At 35.9% G+C, this 22,022-nt stretch overlaps 1 protein-coding gene and 1 long non-coding RNA gene across 3 annotated transcripts; one reads left to right on the top strand and one right to left on the bottom strand.

Annotated features, from left to right (window-relative positions):
- Nucleotides 1-55: 55 nt before the first annotated feature.
- LOC127935202 (zonadhesin-like) lies at nucleotides 56-13,637 on the bottom strand. 2 transcript variants are annotated; one of them, XM_052532878.1, is made up of 21 exons: nucleotides 13,459-13,637; nucleotides 13,330-13,367; nucleotides 12,239-12,334; nucleotides 11,320-11,570; nucleotides 11,026-11,107; nucleotides 10,536-10,891; nucleotides 9,590-10,130; nucleotides 8,374-8,570; nucleotides 7,220-7,600; nucleotides 5,685-5,968; nucleotides 4,349-4,614; nucleotides 4,165-4,215; nucleotides 3,949-4,086; nucleotides 3,544-3,800; nucleotides 3,328-3,412; nucleotides 3,015-3,092; nucleotides 1,589-1,726; nucleotides 1,250-1,509; nucleotides 1,048-1,132; nucleotides 855-912; nucleotides 56-516 (listed from the first exon to the last, which is right to left on the bottom strand). In XM_052532878.1, exons 1-21 carry the CDS (start codon nucleotides 13,533-13,535, stop codon nucleotides 480-482), a joined length of 3,756 nt encoding a protein of 1,251 aa, XP_052388838.1. In that variant the 5' UTR covers nucleotides 13,536-13,637; the 3' UTR covers nucleotides 56-479. The 2 variants fall into 2 exon arrangements, with proteins under 2 accessions (XP_052388838.1, XP_052388841.1); XM_052532881.1 differs by having other exon boundaries at nucleotides 12,239-12,328.
- On the top strand, nucleotides 5,867-21,753 carry LOC127935210 (uncharacterized). The gene is made up of 3 exons (XR_008148005.1): nucleotides 5,867-6,008; nucleotides 16,346-16,434; nucleotides 20,580-21,753. It is a non-coding gene; the product is annotated as an uncharacterized LOC127935210 (long non-coding RNA).
- Nucleotides 21,754-22,022: the final 269 nt, after the last annotated feature.

Genomic DNA, 22,022 nt, shown 5'->3' with positions numbered 1-22,022 from the left:
GAATCATAAAGATACAAAGTTAAAGAAATAACAGGACCTTCAGAAGGTGTTGCTGAATGAAATGAATGTTTATTAACATACATATACATAAAACATTTGACAAAAATAAGTTTTTTAAATGATAAAACAATAGGTAAATTTTTGAAAATTAAAACAAGTATTTGGACATCTTGTGGACATTTTTCAAACATTAATGTAACGTTATCATAGTTCATGTAATGTGGTTCCTCTGCAAGGAGACGTGTAAACTTCACTGACACTAGAGAAAAACACCTTTTAACATCTTTCTGTGGTGCAATATGAATATGAATATGTAATATGAAGTGTAATATGAAATGACTATGTTAGACTATGTTAAGAGTTACTTCCTAAGTGAACAACACTAACACACCAAATGATCTTGCTAAAAACAGAGAGGTCCATATTGACAGATGACAGGTGCTTTCAGCTAATCGTTTGCCTCATATGAAGAATCTGGCTCAAGCCCAGGAACGTTCCCTTAACAGCTGGGACCGCCTGCATACCAAAGATAAAAAGCAAGTTATCATACAGATGTCAATCATGTTTGTAAAAAACAAACAAAAAAAAACAAGCTAACATCAGTGGTTCTTAAACAATTGACATATATACATTACCTTTAATAAATTAATAATCATACCATATTGTGCAATTAATGCAGTAAGTAAATTATTATCACACATTCATATACAGTATACACACACACACACACACACACACACACATACATATATATATATATATATATATATATATATATATATATATATATATATATATATATAAATATATATATATATACAGCATATATAAATAAATGATAAAAGGCTCTCTACCTCCGTCTATTTTTGCTAATGCTGTCAGAATATCCATGCGTGTCAGAGACCGTGATCTCTGCAGAGACAGAGAGATAGGTTTCACAGGCATGCTTTGGTACTAATGTTAGACGATATGTCTATTTAATTTATCTACAACTATTGAACACATTAGGTTGCTTATACTAAGGGCCGCATCAAAGTAGAAACATACCGCTACAGGCTCCTCTGTGCAGTGAAATGTCATCAATGGCAACATCTGACAAGGCTGAGCTACCTCTGCGTCCCTCAAAGATCACCTGATGGAACAATAACATGTTTTTTGTTTTGTTTTTTTATAGATTGCTTTACATGTTTTAGTATGTTTAATATCTAATGTGTTCAAAAAAAAAAGAAAAAAATTTTCTTTTACTGACCTGAAACTTAACATCTGGTCTCAGGTCCACCCGTGCAAGATGCCACATGTTACCCTGGTCTTCGCTCTTCCTCCACACCTCTTTGGCCACATTGCCATATTGCAGCAGGTAGACACTCAGTCCCATGGTCCAGCTGGAGCCATACATGTGGTACCAGAACTGAAGACACTGAGGTTGAGGGTCAGCACATTCTGCACTGAGGAGACGAGCTGTGTCGCCATGAGTTACACTGTCACCCTCAATGTACATATAAAAGCCACCTGGAAAAGGAAAAGGAGACATTTGGAAAATGGTCAAGAACTTGACCAGTATGTTATATAATCTGGGAAATTAACCTACTTCCTGTTGTGTGGTCAGAGGAGGGACCAGTCATTGAAGTGGGGGTGGAGCCTCTGTGTCTGGTCCAATCAAAAGCATCAGTCACCATCTGAGTCCAACTGCAGATGTCACTTTCAAAATCACAGTTTATTCTGCAAACTGTCAAAAGAAAGCAACCATATAATCATACCAAGCAGTTTACCATACTCTGATCCACAAAAATGATGCATGTGAGAGCATTTTTAAACATCAAAAACTATAAATTACTGTGAATAAAAACTGTAAATAAACTGTGTTTCCAGAATAAACCCGTCCTTCGGATGAGACGTTAAACCGAGGTCCTGACTCTCTGTGGTCATTAAAAATCCCAGGATGTCTTTCGAAAAGAGTAGAGGTGTTACCAGGTGGATGCTGCACACTGGTGGTGGATGAGGAGATACCCCCTGACTATGTAAGCGCTTTGAGTGTCTAGAAAAGCACTATATAAATGTAAGGAATTATTATTATTATTATTATTATTATTATTATTATAAACCAATTTGGAGTGGACGTCACAGTTATGTCACTTGCAGCTGCGCATGCATTGTGGTGGCAGAAAAACAGTGGAGGGAAAAGGGTAAAATCCATGAAATAAGAGAACAATTATATTGTTGGCTTTTGGGTGTCGGAATCGGAATATAAATCAATTTTATGTAACACTGCTGTCAAAGACACCATTTGAAGCTGAACGCAAACGTTTAAATCTGGATGAAACCTGCTGTGATTACCCTACTTTTAAAGCATTCATTTGATTTAAACAATAAATCTATATAATATACACATAAGGGAAATTATTGTATTAGCCCTACAGTTATACTATTAAAAACTGTTTTTTTTAAACAATTTTGCATAACATTTAGCTATTTTCTATTACAATTCTGATCTTTTTCTTGCAAATGCAAATTTTTATTTCCTAGTTTCGAACTTTATGACTTGACTCAACAATTGTGAGTTTGTCAATTCTGAGGAAAAAAAGCCAGAAGTGTGTGATTATAAACTCATGTCTGAGTCTGCGTTAATCTGCGTTAAAACTGTTATTTATTGCCATCCGATAGACTTTTAGTGTTTGCAAACACTAAAATTGGTCTATAAAGTGATATCTGATATCTCCCAAATCCCTGTCCCCTTTTGTGTATAACTCCCAATTTTCACTATCCATCAACTTTATATTTTTATTCACAATTGCATTGAAGATATACTGTACATTTTATCAGTTCATGCATCCCATGACAATCAAACTCATGTTCTTTGCTGTCTGAACTACAAAAGCATGTACAGGAACAATGACCTACGAATATTGTGTGAATATCTGATCTCACTTGATAAGTCAACAGGTGATGAAAATAAATTGTGTTGTGAACAGTGTTTTACATCACTTTTACATTAATATTATTACAGGAAGTCTTACTTGGATGGGGGTCAATTAAGTTTGGAGTATATGGATGGGGTCCCAGAGTGGTCAAGTCCACATCTTCTTCAGACAAATCTGCCAATGTTTTGAGATCAAAGTAATCGGAGATCTTTTTAATCATAAATATTCAAAACGATTATATATATAATACACTTTAAATATAAATAAATATTCAGTTAACAATAGCACTTCTGAAGGAGAGTCTGAAGTAGTGAACTAGTATTTTTAAGATGAGCAAAGCTTAAAAAAAAAACAAAAAAAAACTGAAATTAGTCACAGAACATGCCACATTTATATCTACAACACTTACAGCCACATGCACCATGCATTATGGTCAAATCGTCTATGGACACATCTGAGCGAGGATCTGAGCCCCTGATGCCTTCTATGATGATCTGAAACAACAAACAATCACTCATCCATCATGTATAACATGCCTGCCTAGAGCACTTACACTTTTGTCCTCTGAATTCATTGACATTAATGCATTGTACAGTACTTGCAATGTACACATATAGTAATTTACCTGGAATGGCTGTTGTGGTTTGATTTCAACCTGCCCTTGGTACCATCTGTTTCCATGGTTGTTGGTTCTGGACCATATTTTTATGAAACGACTGTTCTCAAATATGTAGAGGTTGAGTGACATAGCAGTTGCCAGGCCGTACATGTGAAACCAGAAACTCAAACACTGCTTGCTGGAGGTGTGACAGACGGGACTCATTATTCGGGCTGAGTCGCCATGGACCACACTATCCCCCTCAATATACATGTAATAGCCACCTATATAAAACAGTCAGAGAGTCAGAGAGACGAATAAGGCAGTCGACTCAGTTTTTTGAGGTATTTAAGTAAGTCTGCTCCACAGAGTGCCATGAGAATCCCATAGTCTACTTCAGATTGTATAAACCAGTTTGCCCAGCAAACCTACTTCCTGTGGTGTGGTCACCGGATGGCCCAGTAAAGTTTGATGGCGTTGATCCTGACCATCTGGTCCAATCAAAACTGTCTTGGATAAGTTGTTCCCACCCACATTCATCCTGGTCAAAGTTACAGCTCCATGGACAACCTGTGTGTTGACAAAATAATTAAAATAAAAGCAGAAAAAAAGACAGACAGACAGACAGATAGAAGATAGATTGCTTACTTTCAGATGGTTTAGTTGGTGTGGGGTCCTCTGTTGGCAGTGGATTGGCAACTGTATGGAAACGGAAAAATTGAATATACTGAAACACATCTCGGCTAAAAAAAAATAGATTTGAATAAGACATCTGAATAATACAAATATGATATTATAATATTTTATGATAATGCTTTTCAGAAGCACTTACAACACAAGGTGTGATTCCTCCAGTCTGGCAGAAAGACCAGAGCTATTTCACAAGCAGACACATAGTCCTCCAAAGAGGTGCAGAACTTAGCTTTGTCACCTTTGGAAATACAGTAATCAAAAACACAGCTGCTGACATAAATCTGTGGCGGAACAAACCAGTGGCACTCTTTGAAAGCATCTTCAAACAGTTCACTGCACTTTGTATATGCTTCATCCTCCAGGTCTGGATGACACTTAGGGGGGTCCCGAAAGCCATTACTGCAACTGAAAAAACAAACAAACAGGACATTATGTATTTATTTGATATTACAGTGTTGTTTTTAATCATAAGAAATAGATTAATAATAGATTAATACATTAATAATAGATAAAAAATAACACATCATTTAATAGTTTAACTTTTTGCCTCTTTGTACTTCACATTCGATTAATTAGTTACTGTTACTTTATCATTTGATTACCACACTGGATCACCGAGTCAATGACTTGAAGTTGTTTCGGGAATGAACCTTGAATGATTCATGAATGAATCACTCAAAACATCTTTATGAACATGATCAGTCGTTGAAAAAATCTGACTCACAATAATGATCCATTCACGAAACGGCACTTCTTACATTAACAAGCCAAGAAGAGCAGGAGTGAATGTCATTTGGAGAGAATTGGTATTTCATTTGAAAACTTCACTTTAAGTCTCTTCATCTCACAAAACTATCATGGAATACAGAGCCCTTCTGTTCCCACTTTGTCAAAAAAAAAAATTTAACTATCTTGTGACCTCAAGATACTAACTCGTGGCCTCATGATAAGTAACTCGTGGCCTCATGATAAGTAACTCGTGGCCTCATGATAAGTAACTCGTGGCCTCAAGATAAGTAACTGATGGCCTCAAAAATATGAAGAAGAATTATAAAGGACTATGCAAATGCAGCCTCAGTAAAGATGTACAGTACATTACTGTATTAACAGAATTGAATTGATTGTGATTAACAGTTCTAGTAAATAAATAGAAGCAGAACTGCAGCAAACTATATTACACTGAATATTAAAACAGAGAATATTGCACAGACTGTGAAGTATTACATTGCACTACAGTACAGGGTCCAGTGTAATAACAAAGGGTCCATGTGTCAGACACTTCACTATCTTGAGGCCACGAGTTACTATCTTGAGTATTTTTTGTGTATGTGTTTGTCTGAACGTTGAGTAAACAAATCGGTCAAGTGCAACATCTGTCAGTGTAATTGCGCAATACAATATAAATGGTCGGTCAATCAATTCAACTGAATATTTTAGGAATTACTATAATTTCTGTGAGGAGTCCGAGCTCTTACGGCCAGTCGCTGTCGTTGGTATTCCAGCTGCTGGCGAACTCGTGCGAATTCGCTACTGTGTTGCCGTCGGGTTTCAGAAAATCGTCAAACTGACTTCCGGAGTAGGTCCCGCACAGGCCGCACAACACTCCTCTGTAGCGCTCATCCACCTGGACGAACAGCCTGGCGTTTCCAAACAGCAGCCTCAGTCCGAAGTTTGTATTAACCTGAGCGTAAGGTCCCGACTGAAACACAGACACAGAGGAACCAAACTTCGCAGGGAGACGAACTTCACTACCGTTTGCCTGGAGTGAAAAAACAAAACAAAACAAACAATGAGTGAAGGTAAGGGACTTTCGAGTCTATCTCATCAGGCCTTACAAGAAAATGAGGCGAAGATTGAAGACCGTTACGACTTAACGATTGCATGTATTTTATTAGCTTATTTTTATGTTAATTAATTAATCAGCATGAAGTAGGCAGATTTTTTACACTTCGTTAATTTTTTGTTTTTGTGTTTATGTCCATCTTTACATTTACATTACTTGTAGCTTATTTTAAGTTCACTTTAATGTAATACTTTATTGTAGTTTGCCTAGTGTAATCTCCTTCAAACCAATGCTTTCAGAATCTTTGTCATTTTATTTTCTATGTTTCTGGCAGCTGATGCCAAATTGACATTTGTATCGTAGTAAAAAATAACTGGAGTAAGTTGTGTATTTGATTATAATTCTAATCATTGCTGGTCATGAAAAAATGTGCTTAGGTCCAGAGAGTGTCACTTATTGATGACATGATGAATGCTTTGTTTAAAAATTGTTTAAAAAAATTGCTGCTTTAAAAAAAAAAAAAGCAATTTAATCTGAAGTATTGCAGCTATATATCATTGCCAGAGGCCTAATTATATGAAGCAGAAGTGACTATCAGGACACTCCTCAAATGTTATCACTGAAAGATAACATGTGGCGTCATAATCAAACACATATCTTATCACTTCCCTTTAAAATATGAACATTTTACTTACTGTTAACACTAATTATGGGTCATATATTTCAGATGGCAGCTCCTGCCCGCATTTCTTCTTTTGAACTACCCATATATATCATGATTGATTAGTTACATAATGGAAGATTAGTGTTACATGGAAAACTGTGGAGGCATCACAAATGTCCCCTCAATGTACACTAACAAAGTAGTCTATTTGCTTGTCTTGTTCTTTGGAAATATTTCTTCCATTGTTTTTCTGATCACATGTATAATCGCCAGATTGATGTGTAAATCTGGATGGTCATTTGTTGATCCATTTATCTGTTACAAGGTTGCTGAAATTTGTCATTTTTTGCATATTTTTTGGACTGGGCAGTTTTGAGTTCTTAAATGCGTGAAGGTGTTCATAGTATTCCAATGATATGATTCAAAAAGTTAATCAATCAATCAATCCATAAATAAATATTTATATTTGCATCGCATATTTGTGGTGTAGCTAAATACATTTCTCAGTATGCACATTGACAGTGTAGTTAAGTCCAAATGAATGACAAAAACAAGATACTCACATAAACCTGCTTGTTCTTCCCGATGACAATATGTAGGCCTTCCATGTCTAGAGCTACAGAGTTAAGGGAGGAAGTTGCAGAGTTGTTCTGTCCCTCATTTCGTGCTGTTATTGTGAACTGGGTTTCAGTTGGCCCACAGGTCTTTGCTATGGTGTAGTTGCAGGTGCCCCAGAAAGTGTAGGCCTTGCCATCGAAAGTGATGTAATGTGGGTCACCGTAGACACTGCATGTCACTGGGTTGGATGGAAAGCAACCCAAGACCCCGTCCTTAACCATGCACACTTCGTCTGACTTGCAGGCTGTAGGTGAACATTGGATGGTCCCATTGCCCAAACACTGGCACTGTTGCTCACATTCACCCTTCATAAATGTCTCTCTGATCTGGATAGGACAGGAAGAGAAAGATTAAAATATACAATTTTAGTAAAATTTAATATATAACACTTAAATTCTGAAAAGAAATGTTTGTAAATTTTAAAGTTAAATTAAGAGCTCAAACTCCATTTCACTGACCAAACTGAATGGAATCAAAATTTCTGCATTGACTTGTAATAAATAAATAAATAAAACTGATTACAAGTCATGATGTGTGTGTGTGTGTGTGTGTGTGTATTTATGTACATTAGGGACGTATTGATTCACTCAACTTACGATACGATTCACACAATTTCACGATTCAATTGACTCACAATTTTTTTTTTTACAAAATGAAATTGCAGATATTATACAGTAAATGAAAAGGTGTCATTTTATTAGGCTATTGCTTCACGTTTCTTTGTGAAATTGCAATATAACAAGATTACATTTACATTTTTAAATAAACCCCAAGTCTATTGAGTAAGTTACACAAGTAAAATAAATCTCCTAATATGATCAAATTAAGGTGTTGTCTGTGCTCTTTCCATTTCAAATTAGAGGCAACTATTGGATTTTAATCATGATCCAAACAAAGATGCAGTATGAGTTTGCTTAAAAATTTGAAGCAAAAACAGAATGGTCTGACTTTATTTATGTGAAACTATACTAAATAATATAATAATATATAATATATGTGTGTGTGTGTGTGTGTGTGTGTGTGTGTGTGTGTGTGTGTGTAGCTAGATAGATATAAATAATGATGTGAGGATAACAATAAGAAGGCTAAGCTGCTGTACCGGAGAATGCTGTCCATTAGCCCAACATCCACAGTCTTTAGCTAGCACACATGATCCTCCGCTGAGCATGAAGCCATCGTCACACTCACAGCGCTCCTCACATATCCCACAAGACCCTGTACCGTCCTGGCTGGAGCAGGTCTTAGGACAGCCGCTGGCACAGGCGTTATAGTGGCTGTGTAGGCCACATGCCACAGCTAAAACAGAAACCCAGAGAGTTAAACATAAATAGTAAGTACATTTGTGGTTTGTAATGGAAAGTTACGTGCCAGCTGGTGAAAATGTGGGAGATGATTAATTAATAACCAGTGACTATGTCTAGTACTTCTGTGTGGGTCGTTAAGAGGAGACTGGACTGCTGATTACAGAAAGGCCTTAATTTATATTCATGTTTAGCCTAATAATACTGGAAATACTTTAATTACTTGTCTCTATTGTTTGATAGTTTTGGATGGAAATTAGATACTAAGGCTTTAAACTTATATCCAAGGTCAGATGCATTTTTATAGAGTTCTAATGCAATGTCTTTTATGTTGCTATGAGTGGAAAAATATTTTTAGTTCATTCAGTTGTGAAACTGACAGTCTGAATAATAATTGGGGTTCTAACTGGAGTTGTTAAAGGAAAAATCAGCATTCCCTTCTCTTTTTTATGAGTTCTTATTTATTTTAATTTGAATATTATACCTTTTTCTATAGTAAATTTCAAAAGGAATATGTGTCTATACTATGTATTGTACATCAGAATGTGATGCCTAAATTAAAAATTTTTAAAAAATAAAGTAATTTACAATATTGGCTAATTATCGGCCATCACCCAAAAGAAATGACTGGCTTATCAGTATCAACGATAATTTTGGTAAATCAGGTATTGCATCAGTAATGCATAATGAAATATTCATTCACATATTGAAGTCCACTTAAAATGACAGCTTTACAGATCAAATAATAAACTTTATTTTTAAAACTGAATAAATCATGGCTTAAAAAAAAAAAAAAAAAAAAAAAAAAAAGATTTTTTTGCCTTATAGATTTCCATTGTGGGATATATATATATATATATATATATATATATATATATATATATATATATATATATATATATATATATATATATATATATATATATATATATATATATATATATATATATATATATATATATATGTATATGTATGCGTATATGTAGGTAATTTTAGTAAATGCTAAGTACATACGACAGAACGTTGAGTTCCTCCATGCCAGAACAGAGATTCCAACTTCGTTGCAGGTGGCATCAAAAGCCTCAATCGCATTGCAGAGGGCATCAGGATCTCCGTGAGTTGAACACATATCAAACATGCAGCTTTGGAAGAAACTCTCTGCATTCAGAACAGATGAGCACATTGAGAACGGCCCTTGTCTGGATGTTAGCATGCCACAGTAAGCCTCGCTGGCGTACTGCTGCTCCTCTGCGTCTGTACAGACCCTTGGCAGGGAGGGCTCCTCACACATGCTCTGCCCTAAAACATGCCTGTCCTGCACCAGTGACCCTTCTGGGATCTTGAAGTCATCTTCTGTCTCATGATTAAAGTTACCACACATGCCACAGATTCTGTTTGAGTAATGGCTAGGGACGATCACCTGAATGGAACCGGATTGCATGTAGAAGATGGACAGTTTGAAGTCTGTCTGGAGTACCAAAGCATTTCTCTGTGCATTAACCGTAACTCTGTTTCCTTCCAGGAGTAGAGGGAGATTATTCCAAATCCCATTAACCTGATTAGGGCAATAATGGAAAATGGTTGAAGGAGTGGTTAACACAAAAAAATGGAAATTTGCTCACCTTCAGGCCATCCAAAATGTAGTCCAGTGGATCCCCTGCAGTGAATGGGTGCCGTCAAATCCATCAATTGGCACTTGTGAAGTGAAGTGAAACACTGTGTGTTTATAATAAATCCATCCCATGGACTCTCATTCTAACGGCACCCATTCACTGCAAAGAATCCATTAGTGAGCAAGTGATGTAATGCTAAAGTTCTCCAAATATGACCTGATGAACAAACAAACTCCTCTACATTTTTGATTGCCTGAGTGAGGACATTTTCAGTAAGTGTAAACTATTGCTTAAGATGAAAGACAAATGCTATATCTAATCATCATAAATCGTGGTTGATTGCTCACCATGACTTTTCTTCTCTCTGTCCTCATCATGGTCACTCTCAGACCGTGTACAATGATGTTCACTTGCTGAATGGAGGATACGTGCGAGTCCCCTTTATTTTCGTTTTGCACCTCCACTGTGAACTTTGGAAGCAACCCTGACTCATCGCATACCTTTGACAAGACGTAGGTACAGGGACCCTCAAATTGTAAGCTGACCCCATCAAAAGTAGTGTAGTGTGGGTCAGAGGCCACATAGCAGGTGCCAAAAGTGTTGTTGGACCAAGAGATGTGAGAACAGATGAGTTGCTTATCAGTGCAAGTGCACTGAGTGCTTTTATTAGTCCAAAATATGCCTCCTCGCTGACATTGTGGCCCTATGGATGATATATTACCATTTTACTACTATTTTACTTAAAGGACAGTAAATGTGGTGAATTTAGCCTGAATATGTTTGTGTATTGGTAAGTGATGTACTAGGTCAAAATAATGATAATCACATGTCACTCACCACATTGTCCCTTCCGAATTCCTATTCTATCAAAGGCAGTTGCTTCATCGCCATGCAGACCTTTTATTAGCTCAAAAACAACCTGCCAGAGAACACAATTAAGTTTCATCACTTGAGACACAAATGTTTTTAAATGCCTACAATTACATTTGTGCTCATTATTTTCAAAGATTTGTCTGTCTGTCCGCCTAAAACTAATGAAAAATAACTAGTAAGAAAATAAGATTTTCTGCTATCTCTCACCATAAAGATGCCCAAAACCTAAATATGAATATTTAAATTGCTGTACTGTACCTGTAAGTTGTCGCTGTCAGATTGCTTCGTCAGTGGGATGAAGACTTGTCTCCAGTCTCCACTGCTAGACGTCTCTGACGTCCAAATCAGTGTCTGCTGAATGTCATCCACTAGCAAAACTCTGAGTTCAGAACTCTTCCTGTTAGGTCTATGGTACCAGAACTCCAAACAGGAGTCTTCCGAGATCTTAAGAAATCCACTCTTGAGACGAAATGCACCAGATGGATTCTCAGGATGGAAAGAAGTTTCCTCTGTAGCACACAGACAAAAAGGAAAAACAAGTATACATTTAAGGGATTTGCAGGAGAGCTTCTGAAATAATGTTAATATTGTCCGTTTTTATTTTCTGTGAACATTATTTCTCCTAAGGTTGTGATTTACAGTTTTATAATAACAAAAGTCGCTCAGTTTATGGTTAACACATGTATATTGATACATTGAGCATGCCCCTGTTCTTATAAGTAGTACAAAGCTGAAATAACAGTTTCATACAAAACTCAACTGCTATGAAGTTTATGTTCTCTAAACAAATTGAGTTTGTAATGTACAAGCAAAGCCTGTATTAGTAACATATGCTCTTTATATCATATACTTCATAGACTGACCTCTAATAGCATGCAGCCATAAATAATTATCAAATTACCTACTTGCAGACTCAGACAACATGCGCCACAAGTTAGACTCTGAACTTTGAGTTTTGTGAATTCTTACAGTGTACCGTGATGCCAAGTATTCACAAAAGTGCTTGAATGTGGTTCATAGTGTACTTGAAAGTTGAAGAACATAATTGGAGGAATGAGGAGTTAAAGAAGCTCTGCTACATGCTGTTAGAAACCTGTTAACTGCAGGTGAATGGATTGGTGGTAAACACAAAGCAGCAACTGTTTCTGCAGCAATTCCGTCTCTGCAGTATAATTACCTGTTGCCGTCTGAGTGCTGATGGGTCCCTCAGAGGTCCAATCGCAGGATGCTGGCAAATCACTGCCAAAATCACACGTTGCGTAATAATCTACAGCTCAGGAGGGAAAAGTGATTAAAGGACAATAAAATGGGGAATAAGAACCTAATCAAAAATGAGTAACAAACCAAAAACATAGTTCTGTTTATATATTTATAACGAATGTTAATGTCCCCAGTCACTCTTGCAAGAAATTGGTCGTACCAGTGTGAGTGCTTTTATTAGAGAAGTTGAAAAAGTTTTACAACTCATCAGAGTTAGCATGGTTTCTTACAGGTCCTCATTTCAGTAGTGCAGAAGTTGGTTTCACTTTACTCAAAGTTTTATACAGTATATATACTGCATTATAAAAGTAGTTTTATTGCATTAATTATGCTTTGTAATTCAGATTATAATACATTGCATGATCTCATGAATAATAGTAACCACAGTTAAAATACATTATAATACTTATCTATACATTGTTACACATTTAGAAAGTATAATGCATTAAAACACAAACAAATCTTCAAATATTTTAATCCTTTTTAGTTAACAATTATTTATTAAAAAAAATACAATGCATTACAACATTCCTCATTGATCATTTTATAATGCATTATACATAAAGGCTCTAAATCTTTATAGTAAACAGGGAACACGATAGGAGAAAATTGTTAGCTTGAATGCATTGGAAGTCACTTTGGATAAAAGCGTCTGCTAAATGCATACATTTATTTATTAATTTAATTTAATTTATTTAGAATGCGTTATAATGGTTTAATAGGTTTAATAAAATGCATTATAAAAGGTGTAATAATTCATAGATAAATATTATAGTGCATGTGTATTTTGTAATATATTATAATGTAATTAAAACTTTAACACATTAATGACAACTAGTATTCATGACTTCATAGAAAACGTTTTATATTGTGCATTACAAGGCTAATGCATTGAAATACATATATATAAAAAAATGCAAGTATATTTAAAGGTTTAAAGTGTAACTGCCCTAAATTTATAAACTTATAAAAGTTAGGCATCAGGATTTGTGCTAATAAAATGCTTACCTGCATTTAACCTCCAGTCAGGCAGAGCGAGTTGAAAACTTCAGATGATGAATGGAGAAAGACTTGATGTTAACAAAAATGTAAAAGTCTCAGCTTTGTTAAGCACAATATAAGAGAAAGACAACCTACCCTGAATAAGCCTCGGTGTTGAAAGCACATAAATAGGCTACTACAGAGAGCAGCCCCAGGTGTGTGTCCCCTGGCATATTGTCTCTCCCAGTGTCCCGCTACTAAGTTCTGTAGTGTTGAGCTGATGTGGGTCTACCTCAGGACAATAGAAAGGGTTTAATGTTATGGCTGTTTTATGAAGGTGTTGAAAATGCACCATTTACCCTGAGAAGGTGAGGTGACGTTGATTGGGTCCCACTGAATTGGGAGGGGTTTTGATGTGTGTATATATAGTTACAGTAATAAAGATGAATCGAACGTTCATTGTACTTTATTTCATTCAGTTTAGTCCCAGTCATGTCCTTATCAAAGTCCAGTTATTGTCTTGCACCAACAACTTTAATTACTTCTGGCTTATGCAACATTGCTTTTGAAATATTAGATAACAATATCTCAAAGCAGGTTAATTTCTTGGGGAAAATAAAATCTCAACTAGCCCAAGCTGTTATATGCTGGTCTCTTAGAATAGCCAAGGTGTTGTTTTTTTAGCTAGTTTCAGTAGTTGGCCTTTTTATTATTATATTATAATTATAATTATATTTTTACCAGTCTCTTCAGGTTATTTGAACCTTGCAAGGCCCTTTAAACTCTTACTGTTCTTCACTAAAAAATACATTTGTATAGATCAAACAAGAGAAAAACCATTGTTTAGATTGATGTCAGGCACTGAAACCTTGTCAATGTGATCCATAGCTGTACCCCTGACCGGTTTGCACAATTCTGTTTGGCTCAAACACTTTTTGTAGGATGATTAAATTTGAGCTGGAGCTAATCGAGTGCTGTAATCATGTCACAGTTTCCAAATGCCTCTCTTTTTTATTTTTTATTTCCCTGTTCTTCTCTTCAACCTTTCCGACAGATAAGATAAAGCCATCAACACTTTTTTATAAGATATGGACATATGCAATCCCAGACACTACTTTTCTTGATGTTTAATGATGTCATCTCCGGTGTACTGTATGTAAGTGCTCTGACTTCCAGAATGTGGGTATCAGACATCTGCTATCAACTAAACTCTTGGATTTCAGCAAACAACAAACAAACTTGAGATGTGAAACAGAGTGCAAGTGAAGAGAGCATGACATCAGATGTACAATATCAGAAAATGAATATTGCTTTTCTCCTGGTGCTTGGCTTTAATGAGAAAGTGTGCATGAATGATTTGAGATGAATGCCCCCAGAGAGGTTAGAAATAGCTCATCTTTGATGCATCTTTGAAGGTCAAGAGCAAGACCCTGTGTATAAAGAACTGTGGCCATTTGCACCATTATGTAGATCATGGCTTTGCCTAGTTATAACGTAAATGATTTACAACTTTCAGTTGTTTGCACTATTGCTAGAGCTTATTGCTAAATATTTGCACATAGCACCATTAAACTTCAAAACATAACCCAAACTACAAACCTTTATTTTTATTTTTATTTTTTTCCAGAAGCTTTTGACCAGGAGATGGCTGGAATAAAATGATAGGCTGATTGGATTATATTAGTATTAAATATTATTATATTTAATTATTTCTGATCTTTTGTGCCGTTTCTGATTTTTCTGATCATTACTTTTATTATGAAGTGTTTATATATCATTTTTTATTTATTTTTTTGTTAATGCGTTCTATAATTTGAGTGACAAATTTTCTGTAATCCATGTGCTCCGGCTCTACTCCACATTTTCCATTTCACATTTGCTCCACTTGCATTAACTAGCCTTACTATAAAAACAAAAAACAAAAAAAAAAACATTCCATCTTTTACCAAATAACTCCTTCCGTTCACCTGGAATCGGATCCACCATGGCTCACATAGATCATGGCCTATATTGAGTAATATTTTCCAGTTGAACGATTACTGAATACTACTTGAGATAAATACATTAAATGTTTAATTTATTGAGCCATTTTGTGACACAACACTTAAATGCAGAGACATTGTCACATTATGTAGCAGATTAATGGGAAGTGTACAGTCGTGGGATATGTACACAGAGCCCAGATAAAGGCTGGTTTCAATGAGAGTGTTAGTCAGAGAGTATTTGCCAACTGTCAGAGATAAGCCAAGCCTCTCTATGAGAGCTAAAGACTGGCAGCTGTAAATGGACATTCCCCCGGTAATTCCCTAACACTTCCTATACTCATTTGTGTCAATATGACTGAACTAAAAGAATATTAATACTCACTTCTGTTCCTCTTTCATCTCAAAAAGTCTCTCTCTGAGATTGTCTGTTTGCACACAGCGAGAGTTTCGCTCTCTTGAAATAGAAATGCTTATCGTAGTTTAATTTAACATTTTAATATTTTACATTTTGATGTGACAACTAGATGCCATTTTTGACTTTCCCTTTTTTGACACATGCCATGTGTTTTTTTTTTGTTTTGTTTTTTTTTACACATTTTTGTTCTGAGCTCTGTTATGTGATTGATAAATAAAAATACAATTGTACTTATCATAACTATTTTTAAACATCAAAAACTTCCAATAAAAGTTCCAATAAAATGTAAATTAAATAACTAATAACATCAAATTATTTTTTTTTGTGTGTGGAAATCTACTGAATTGTTGTATTATTGTAATTATACTATAAAAATTTAAATAAACCTATTTGCAAATGGAATATAAAAAAAACATATATAGATATACTTTTAGTTTATGTATTAAATGCAGGCACTTGTGCGCATGTTCAATGAGATTAGATGTGCTGGGTGTAGAGGATTTCTTAAGATTTTATCCACATTCGTATTTCTTTACCATTTACAATAAAATGATCAAAATGTTTTTGGGTATTAAAGATTTGACCGCAGTTTTGGTTGTTCTTACACTGCCCTTAATTAGAGTTTCTGAAACTTTCTTTGCAGAGACCTTAGAAGTGTGAGCTGTTTGAGAAACTTGAGAGAGACGTGTTTGTGGTTTGTTGCTCAGCGAGGGATTTGTTCCGGAAGCCCTGGTGAGTTGAGATGAGAGCTGCTCTGTGTTTGAAGTGTAATGTTGGAGAGGTGATATATTGTGTGCTTTTCCAAACCATTTCCCCTGGACACCAAGTGGACAGAATGTACTCTTTCAAAGCTCCTAATCTGATCTGACCCATTTCAAAATGAGGCAAAGCCCCAAACTCAGAACTAGTTAGTAAGTTTTTTTTTTTTTTTTTTTTTGAGAGTGCTGGTTAGGGAACATTACAGTTATGCAATATACATTTTCTTACACTAAGACTATATGAGGACATGTAAACAAAGTAGTTTACACATTTTAAGGTAATCTAGTTACCAAATCGCCATGCATTAGCGTGTAAATTCCAGCAGGGAGCGCCAAACCCCAATGTTTCTTTTCTTTCTGCTTTGTATTTAAATCTTGTGCAAGAAGTGTGAGGAACAGGAGCTAAAAATTTTTAATGCTTTAATGCCAAAAAAATAAATAAAAACACCTTTGGCGAATAGAGTATAAGACTGAGGGTTGCATTAGTACAGTTTAGTACACAGATCTGTAATGTGTGAAATTCACCTTTTCTTTATACACTTTAAGGCGCTTTATCACTGAAGTACTGTAGTTTGTAGATTTTGGTCCATGCACAGGCTGAGCGTGATCTAACCAAGCACAACATGTTCCTGGTCAACATCCTTGTTGATCCTGAAACAACATTCCAATCAACCAATCAGAATTGAGATATAACTTTTCAGGAAATATCTGTTGTACGCCTTACAATCAGAGTTAGGTGCCTCTACACCCTTGTTAATCAGCTGTCATTTCCCACTGATTTTAGGAATAAATTATGGGTAGGGTTAGGTTTAGGGGTAGGGATTGGGTTAAGTCTATATTTTTGGACAATAGTGTTGATTCAGGATCATCAAAAGATGTTGATCCAGGAACATGTCTTACTTGGCAAAATCACGGCGACCCCATGCACAGTTAGTCAACATTTGATAATTACTTCATTTGCATTTCCTGAAGTTAATAGCAGTGCAGTCCGCAAAAGAACCGTGAAAGGTTTAGGTGAGTTCTAGATTTGTCCCTGAGAAAATGTCTTGTCACATCAGAGTAGAGATGGACCAGATTTTAGTTAATTATCAACTAATTTGACAAATCAACTAATTGGCAACTATTTATTTAGCAACTAGTTTGATTTATTTTAAACGTAATTTATTATTTTTAAACCGTGATGTTTAAAGTGATGTTATTGAGCAGATATTGCCAGCCATCCCTATTAGCTGCACTTTGGATATGTTTTACATGATCTGCCATTGCATGTTGGCATCGGACATACTGAAGATGTTCTCTGAAGACTGATGCATGTATTTATATGTGATTTCCCAGTTTATTATTATTATTATTAATAATATTATTATGTGGTTGAAGTGTGGTTGAATCTCAATATTTCAGATCAACTTAACGCCCAAAATGGAAATACCACGTGTTTGGTCTGTCATTGCCTGTCTGAGATTGTGTGTGTTTGTATGTTGGTGTTAGTGTCCAGACCTCGACAGGGTCATGCAGCTCTGCTCTCAAAGTCATTTCCCTGCCCTGCATGCCACCTCAGCACCACGCAAACCCATCAAAATTGAGAACAAATGCGAGGAAGTTTAAAAAAAGACTAAAAAGAAAGGGATGAAGAACTAACTCCTCTTCGTGCCTCCCTGGTCTCATCGATCGGGTGAACTTCAGAGAGCAGATGATCTTATGGCTGTGCCCTTCTGGATGGCCAAAGCAGAGGGTGTGTGTGTGTGTGTGGGGGGGGGGGGGGCTAAGATCAAAGAGCTCTTCCTGTCTTCCTATCCCTCTGTCTCTGACTGTGAGTGGAGGAGAGGTGGGAATGAGAAAAGAGGAGAAGAGTTGGAAGATCAGTGCATGAAAGGAGGAAAGATCTCACTGGATTTAGTGGATCTGAGGGGGCTGGCTTCCCGCTGTGTTCACCTTGCATATATACACACATTGAAGTTCGACCGGACTGAGGGTGTCAAATAGTATAAAGGCGTTTGAGAAGGTAGCATGGGTCAATTAACAAGAACCAAGCAAACATGGCATAAAACAAGTACAGACCCATTCCCAAATTAATAATAAAATATTAATAATTATAAATTATATCTATATGAAAAAATATTGTATTATTTTTTTAATGAAATTTTGTTTATGTTGAGGAAACTCACCCCTGTCGTTGGAAAGTCTGTTCATATGCAGAGTTGAGTCTGTCTCCCTTTGTTCATCATGAACATCATATGCTACACAGAGAGCAAGAGATATATAAACACAACAAATTATATCTACTTTGTGTGTGTGTCTGTGTGTGTATATATATATATATATATATATATATATATATATATATATATATATATATATATATGCAGCCTTTGTAAGCGTAAGATACTCCATCAGCCTGCAAGAATACTCAGTTCCACGTGCAGGCTGATCCAGTTTATTCTGTAAAGCCGGGAACATGCTGCTGTCAGGCTGATTATGAAAGTCATTTGAGCTCAGGCAGTGTTTTCAGTCAGTCTTTAAAATCTTGTAGTGTGCAGTGTCTAAAGAATTTAAAACCGGCTGTTGCCAGTCGTCCTCCCAAAGATTATTTTTTATACACTTTATTTTTGTAATATTTGTAACTGACGCTGGCAACTTACTGGACATGTTTTCAAACAGGTCTATCAAACGTGACATTTTTTTATAAAATCATTTCATACATTTTAGCTAGGCTATAGCCTATTTAAGGAAGTATGAGGAGTAAATCCAGTGCCTTAAATAGCAACATTTATGTATGATGTAATGTAAATAAAAAATATGCAAATAACATTTTAAATGACTTCTGTTTTCTAAATGTATTTGTATTTAATTTTCGTTCTAACTGTTACTCAATTTTTTGAATGTGGACAGGTTGTAGCTACTGTAATCTGCAACAGTATTTAGGGATTGAGGCTGACAATGGGCACGTTCGTGATGGAGGCGTGGTAGTTTCACTATGCGTGTTTTCCAATCTGTTCTGTTGTTTATTTTTCAAAAGGATTAAAGAAAAGAAGACTGAAATTTCCTGAATATTTATAGCCTAGACCTATGACGTGTAGGGTCGCATATGTGTGTGTGTATGTATATATGCATGTATGTGTGTGAGTGTATATATACACACACACACACACACACACAAACACACCCATATATATATATATATATATATATATATATATATACATACATAAAGAATCACCCCCCTTTAAAATGTAAAATTGAATAATTAAGTTATTGAAATTTAAAATGCCCTATCAATTAAATATTGAATGGTACACAAACCTACTGCATGGTACCAAACAAAATGGCCCCAAACACACACAGCGTCAAGGGAGAAAACAACAAAAACAGTCCCAAACAAAGTCTCTCCCTAAATAAACACATTCCCGCTTCTTAGAGCCGAAACGAGAGTGAATCGTGTCTCTTCTGCATTATGATTAATTGACTATATTAGCTGAGTGCACCAGTGACCTGACTGCATGACGAACAGCAGGGAATGGAGGGGAATGTCAAATGAAAGCCGGATGTAGAGAGATGAAAGAGGGAATGATTTCTGCACCAGTGTGCTTTACAGAATTCACAAACAACACACTCTGATTAAACTTTTGTTCCAGTGTTGTGCGTTTCTACCGGGGAGTCATATACACTTAAACTACTTACCCAGAAGGACCCAATCTAGTGCTGGTTAAATTAGAGAGATAGACCAGATCAGTAGATTCTGCTTGTACTTGCTTGTATTTGTATGCTTTTCAACATCTTCTCTTTATATCATGGTTGCTTTCCACTCTTCTTATTTACTTGTTTACATTAATTTCAGAAGCCATAAATTCATTTCTGCAGTTCTCCAAAGCACTTGTTGAAGTGTTGATTAGGGTTTGCACTAGTAATCAATTGTCCCTGCCATGTTCTGGATCAAACTAATGACTGATGGAGATTGGTAATGACTGTGTTACAGAACTTAAAAATAAAAATGCTTCAGTTTGATTAATTTAGCATTGGGTTAATGCTCTTTTCTAAGCCAGAATCACTTCTCCAGAAAGTTGGAGGTTTCCTGTAAGTCTTTATACATTTTTGTTCATTTTAACCCTCTGAATATTACAGATCTGCACCTCACCCGTCCAGACAAGATGGATAGAGGGGAGGACAGCCAAACCTGTAGTCTCAAAAGTGCTGTTAGAGGAGTTCTCTGAAAGCAACCCGGACATATAGATGTTCTTTATCATTTCTGGTGGGTAATTCAGGTACAAAATCTGTTTTGATTGTTATGTTTTCCCCATCTGCTGTCTTTCGCATAATTGTACAGTTTTATTGTCATTTTGCAGTATATTTTATTTGTAATATCAGCTATAACATCTGTTGCACCTCATCCGCCAAACCCTCTTCTAGTTACGAATCGTGTTTGTTAGTAAGAGACTGTTCTGGATTCAGTGAGTAAGAACCATTTGGACTTTCTCAGTTTGTTTTGTGAACCAACTGTTCAGGGCTGTGTTTCCCCCCCCAAAAAAGCGTCATAATACAAAGTTGATCGATACAGGTTTTGTGAATGGTTTTAAATTATTTATTGAAAAGAAATTACTCAAAAGAATGAATGAAGATTGGCCTGATTTGTTGGTTTTTAAAAGGGCTTGGGTCCTTCTGAGCTGATAGACCACCTGGTTGAAACCACAGAAAAACTCTTACTTTTCTTTTCTCTCCTTCTATTTGTTTGTCTAATCAGCAGTCCATATCAGATCTGGTCCTAAAGGTCAGCAGGTGGAGAGAATCAATCTATACCTTGCCCTTTTTAACTGAGAAACAGGTCACACCATGCAGTAGAGGAGAGGCTGTGTACTGCATTATCTTCCTGCTTCTCTCTCTCTCTCTCTCTCTCTCTCTCTCTCTCTCAGACAGACAGACATACACACAGACAGACAGACAGACAGACAGACAGACAGACAGACAGACAGACAGAGAGACAGATTATCAAGTCAAGGTCATTGCTCCAAACTGTTGCAATCACTGACCTTTCGTGTTTTGGTCTGCAGTATCTGTCTGTAATCGGATTCCTCTCTCACTCTGAGTCTTATTTCATCTTCAGACCTTTTAAAAGCTTTTAAAAGTCAGGATAGAAATTCACTGTTTGCCCAGCATTTGGGAGGTTGCTGATAATAAGGGTCACCTTTGATGGCTCAGAAGTCTTTTTGGGAAGCACATGTGGCAGGAAAATCTCAGAAAACCTGGGTCATACTGATTGTATTCCCAAAATAAAAATAAAAAGTCTATCTTCAGTCTCGCTCTCTACATTTTTAACAGCATTTAATTAATTTATGTAAATGTGTATATACTTCCATTATTCCATTTATATTGTTTACATATGGTTGTTTCTATCAACTTTCATTTAATTCAGTTGTTTTTGTCTGCATTGTTTTGTGTAATATTTAACTTTTTTTAAATGAATGTATTTCTGTCATGAAAGTCTCCATTAAGCATAATAAAAATGACAAGAAAATCCTTAAAAGAAAAACATCCAGACACATTAGTAATGGCTGTACAAGGAAAAATGTG

This window comes from Carassius gibelio, chromosome A2, assembly GCF_023724105.1.
Source record: "Carassius gibelio isolate Cgi1373 ecotype wild population from Czech Republic chromosome A2, carGib1.2-hapl.c, whole genome shotgun sequence".
Lineage (NCBI taxonomy): Eukaryota > Metazoa > Chordata > Actinopteri > Cypriniformes > Cyprinidae > Carassius > Carassius gibelio.
Note: the sequence above shows the minus strand (reverse complement) of the source record. Positions and strands in the feature narration are given on the sequence as shown.

Bases quoted from the DNA above. Each gene is read 5' to 3' on its own strand.
- LOC127935202 (XM_052532878.1), bottom strand. From the start codon at position 13,535: ATGCCAGGGGACACACACCTGGGGCTGCTCTCTGTAGTAGCCTATTTA. The intron at 1,727-3,014 runs GTAAGACTTCCT...TTCTTTTGACAG, and splicing joins CTTAATTGACCCCCATCCAA to TTTGCAGAATAAACTGTGAT. The intron at 1,133-1,249 runs GTCAGTAAAAGA...TTGTTCCATCAG, and splicing joins GACCAGATGTTAAGTTTCAG to GTGATCTTTGAGGGACGCAG.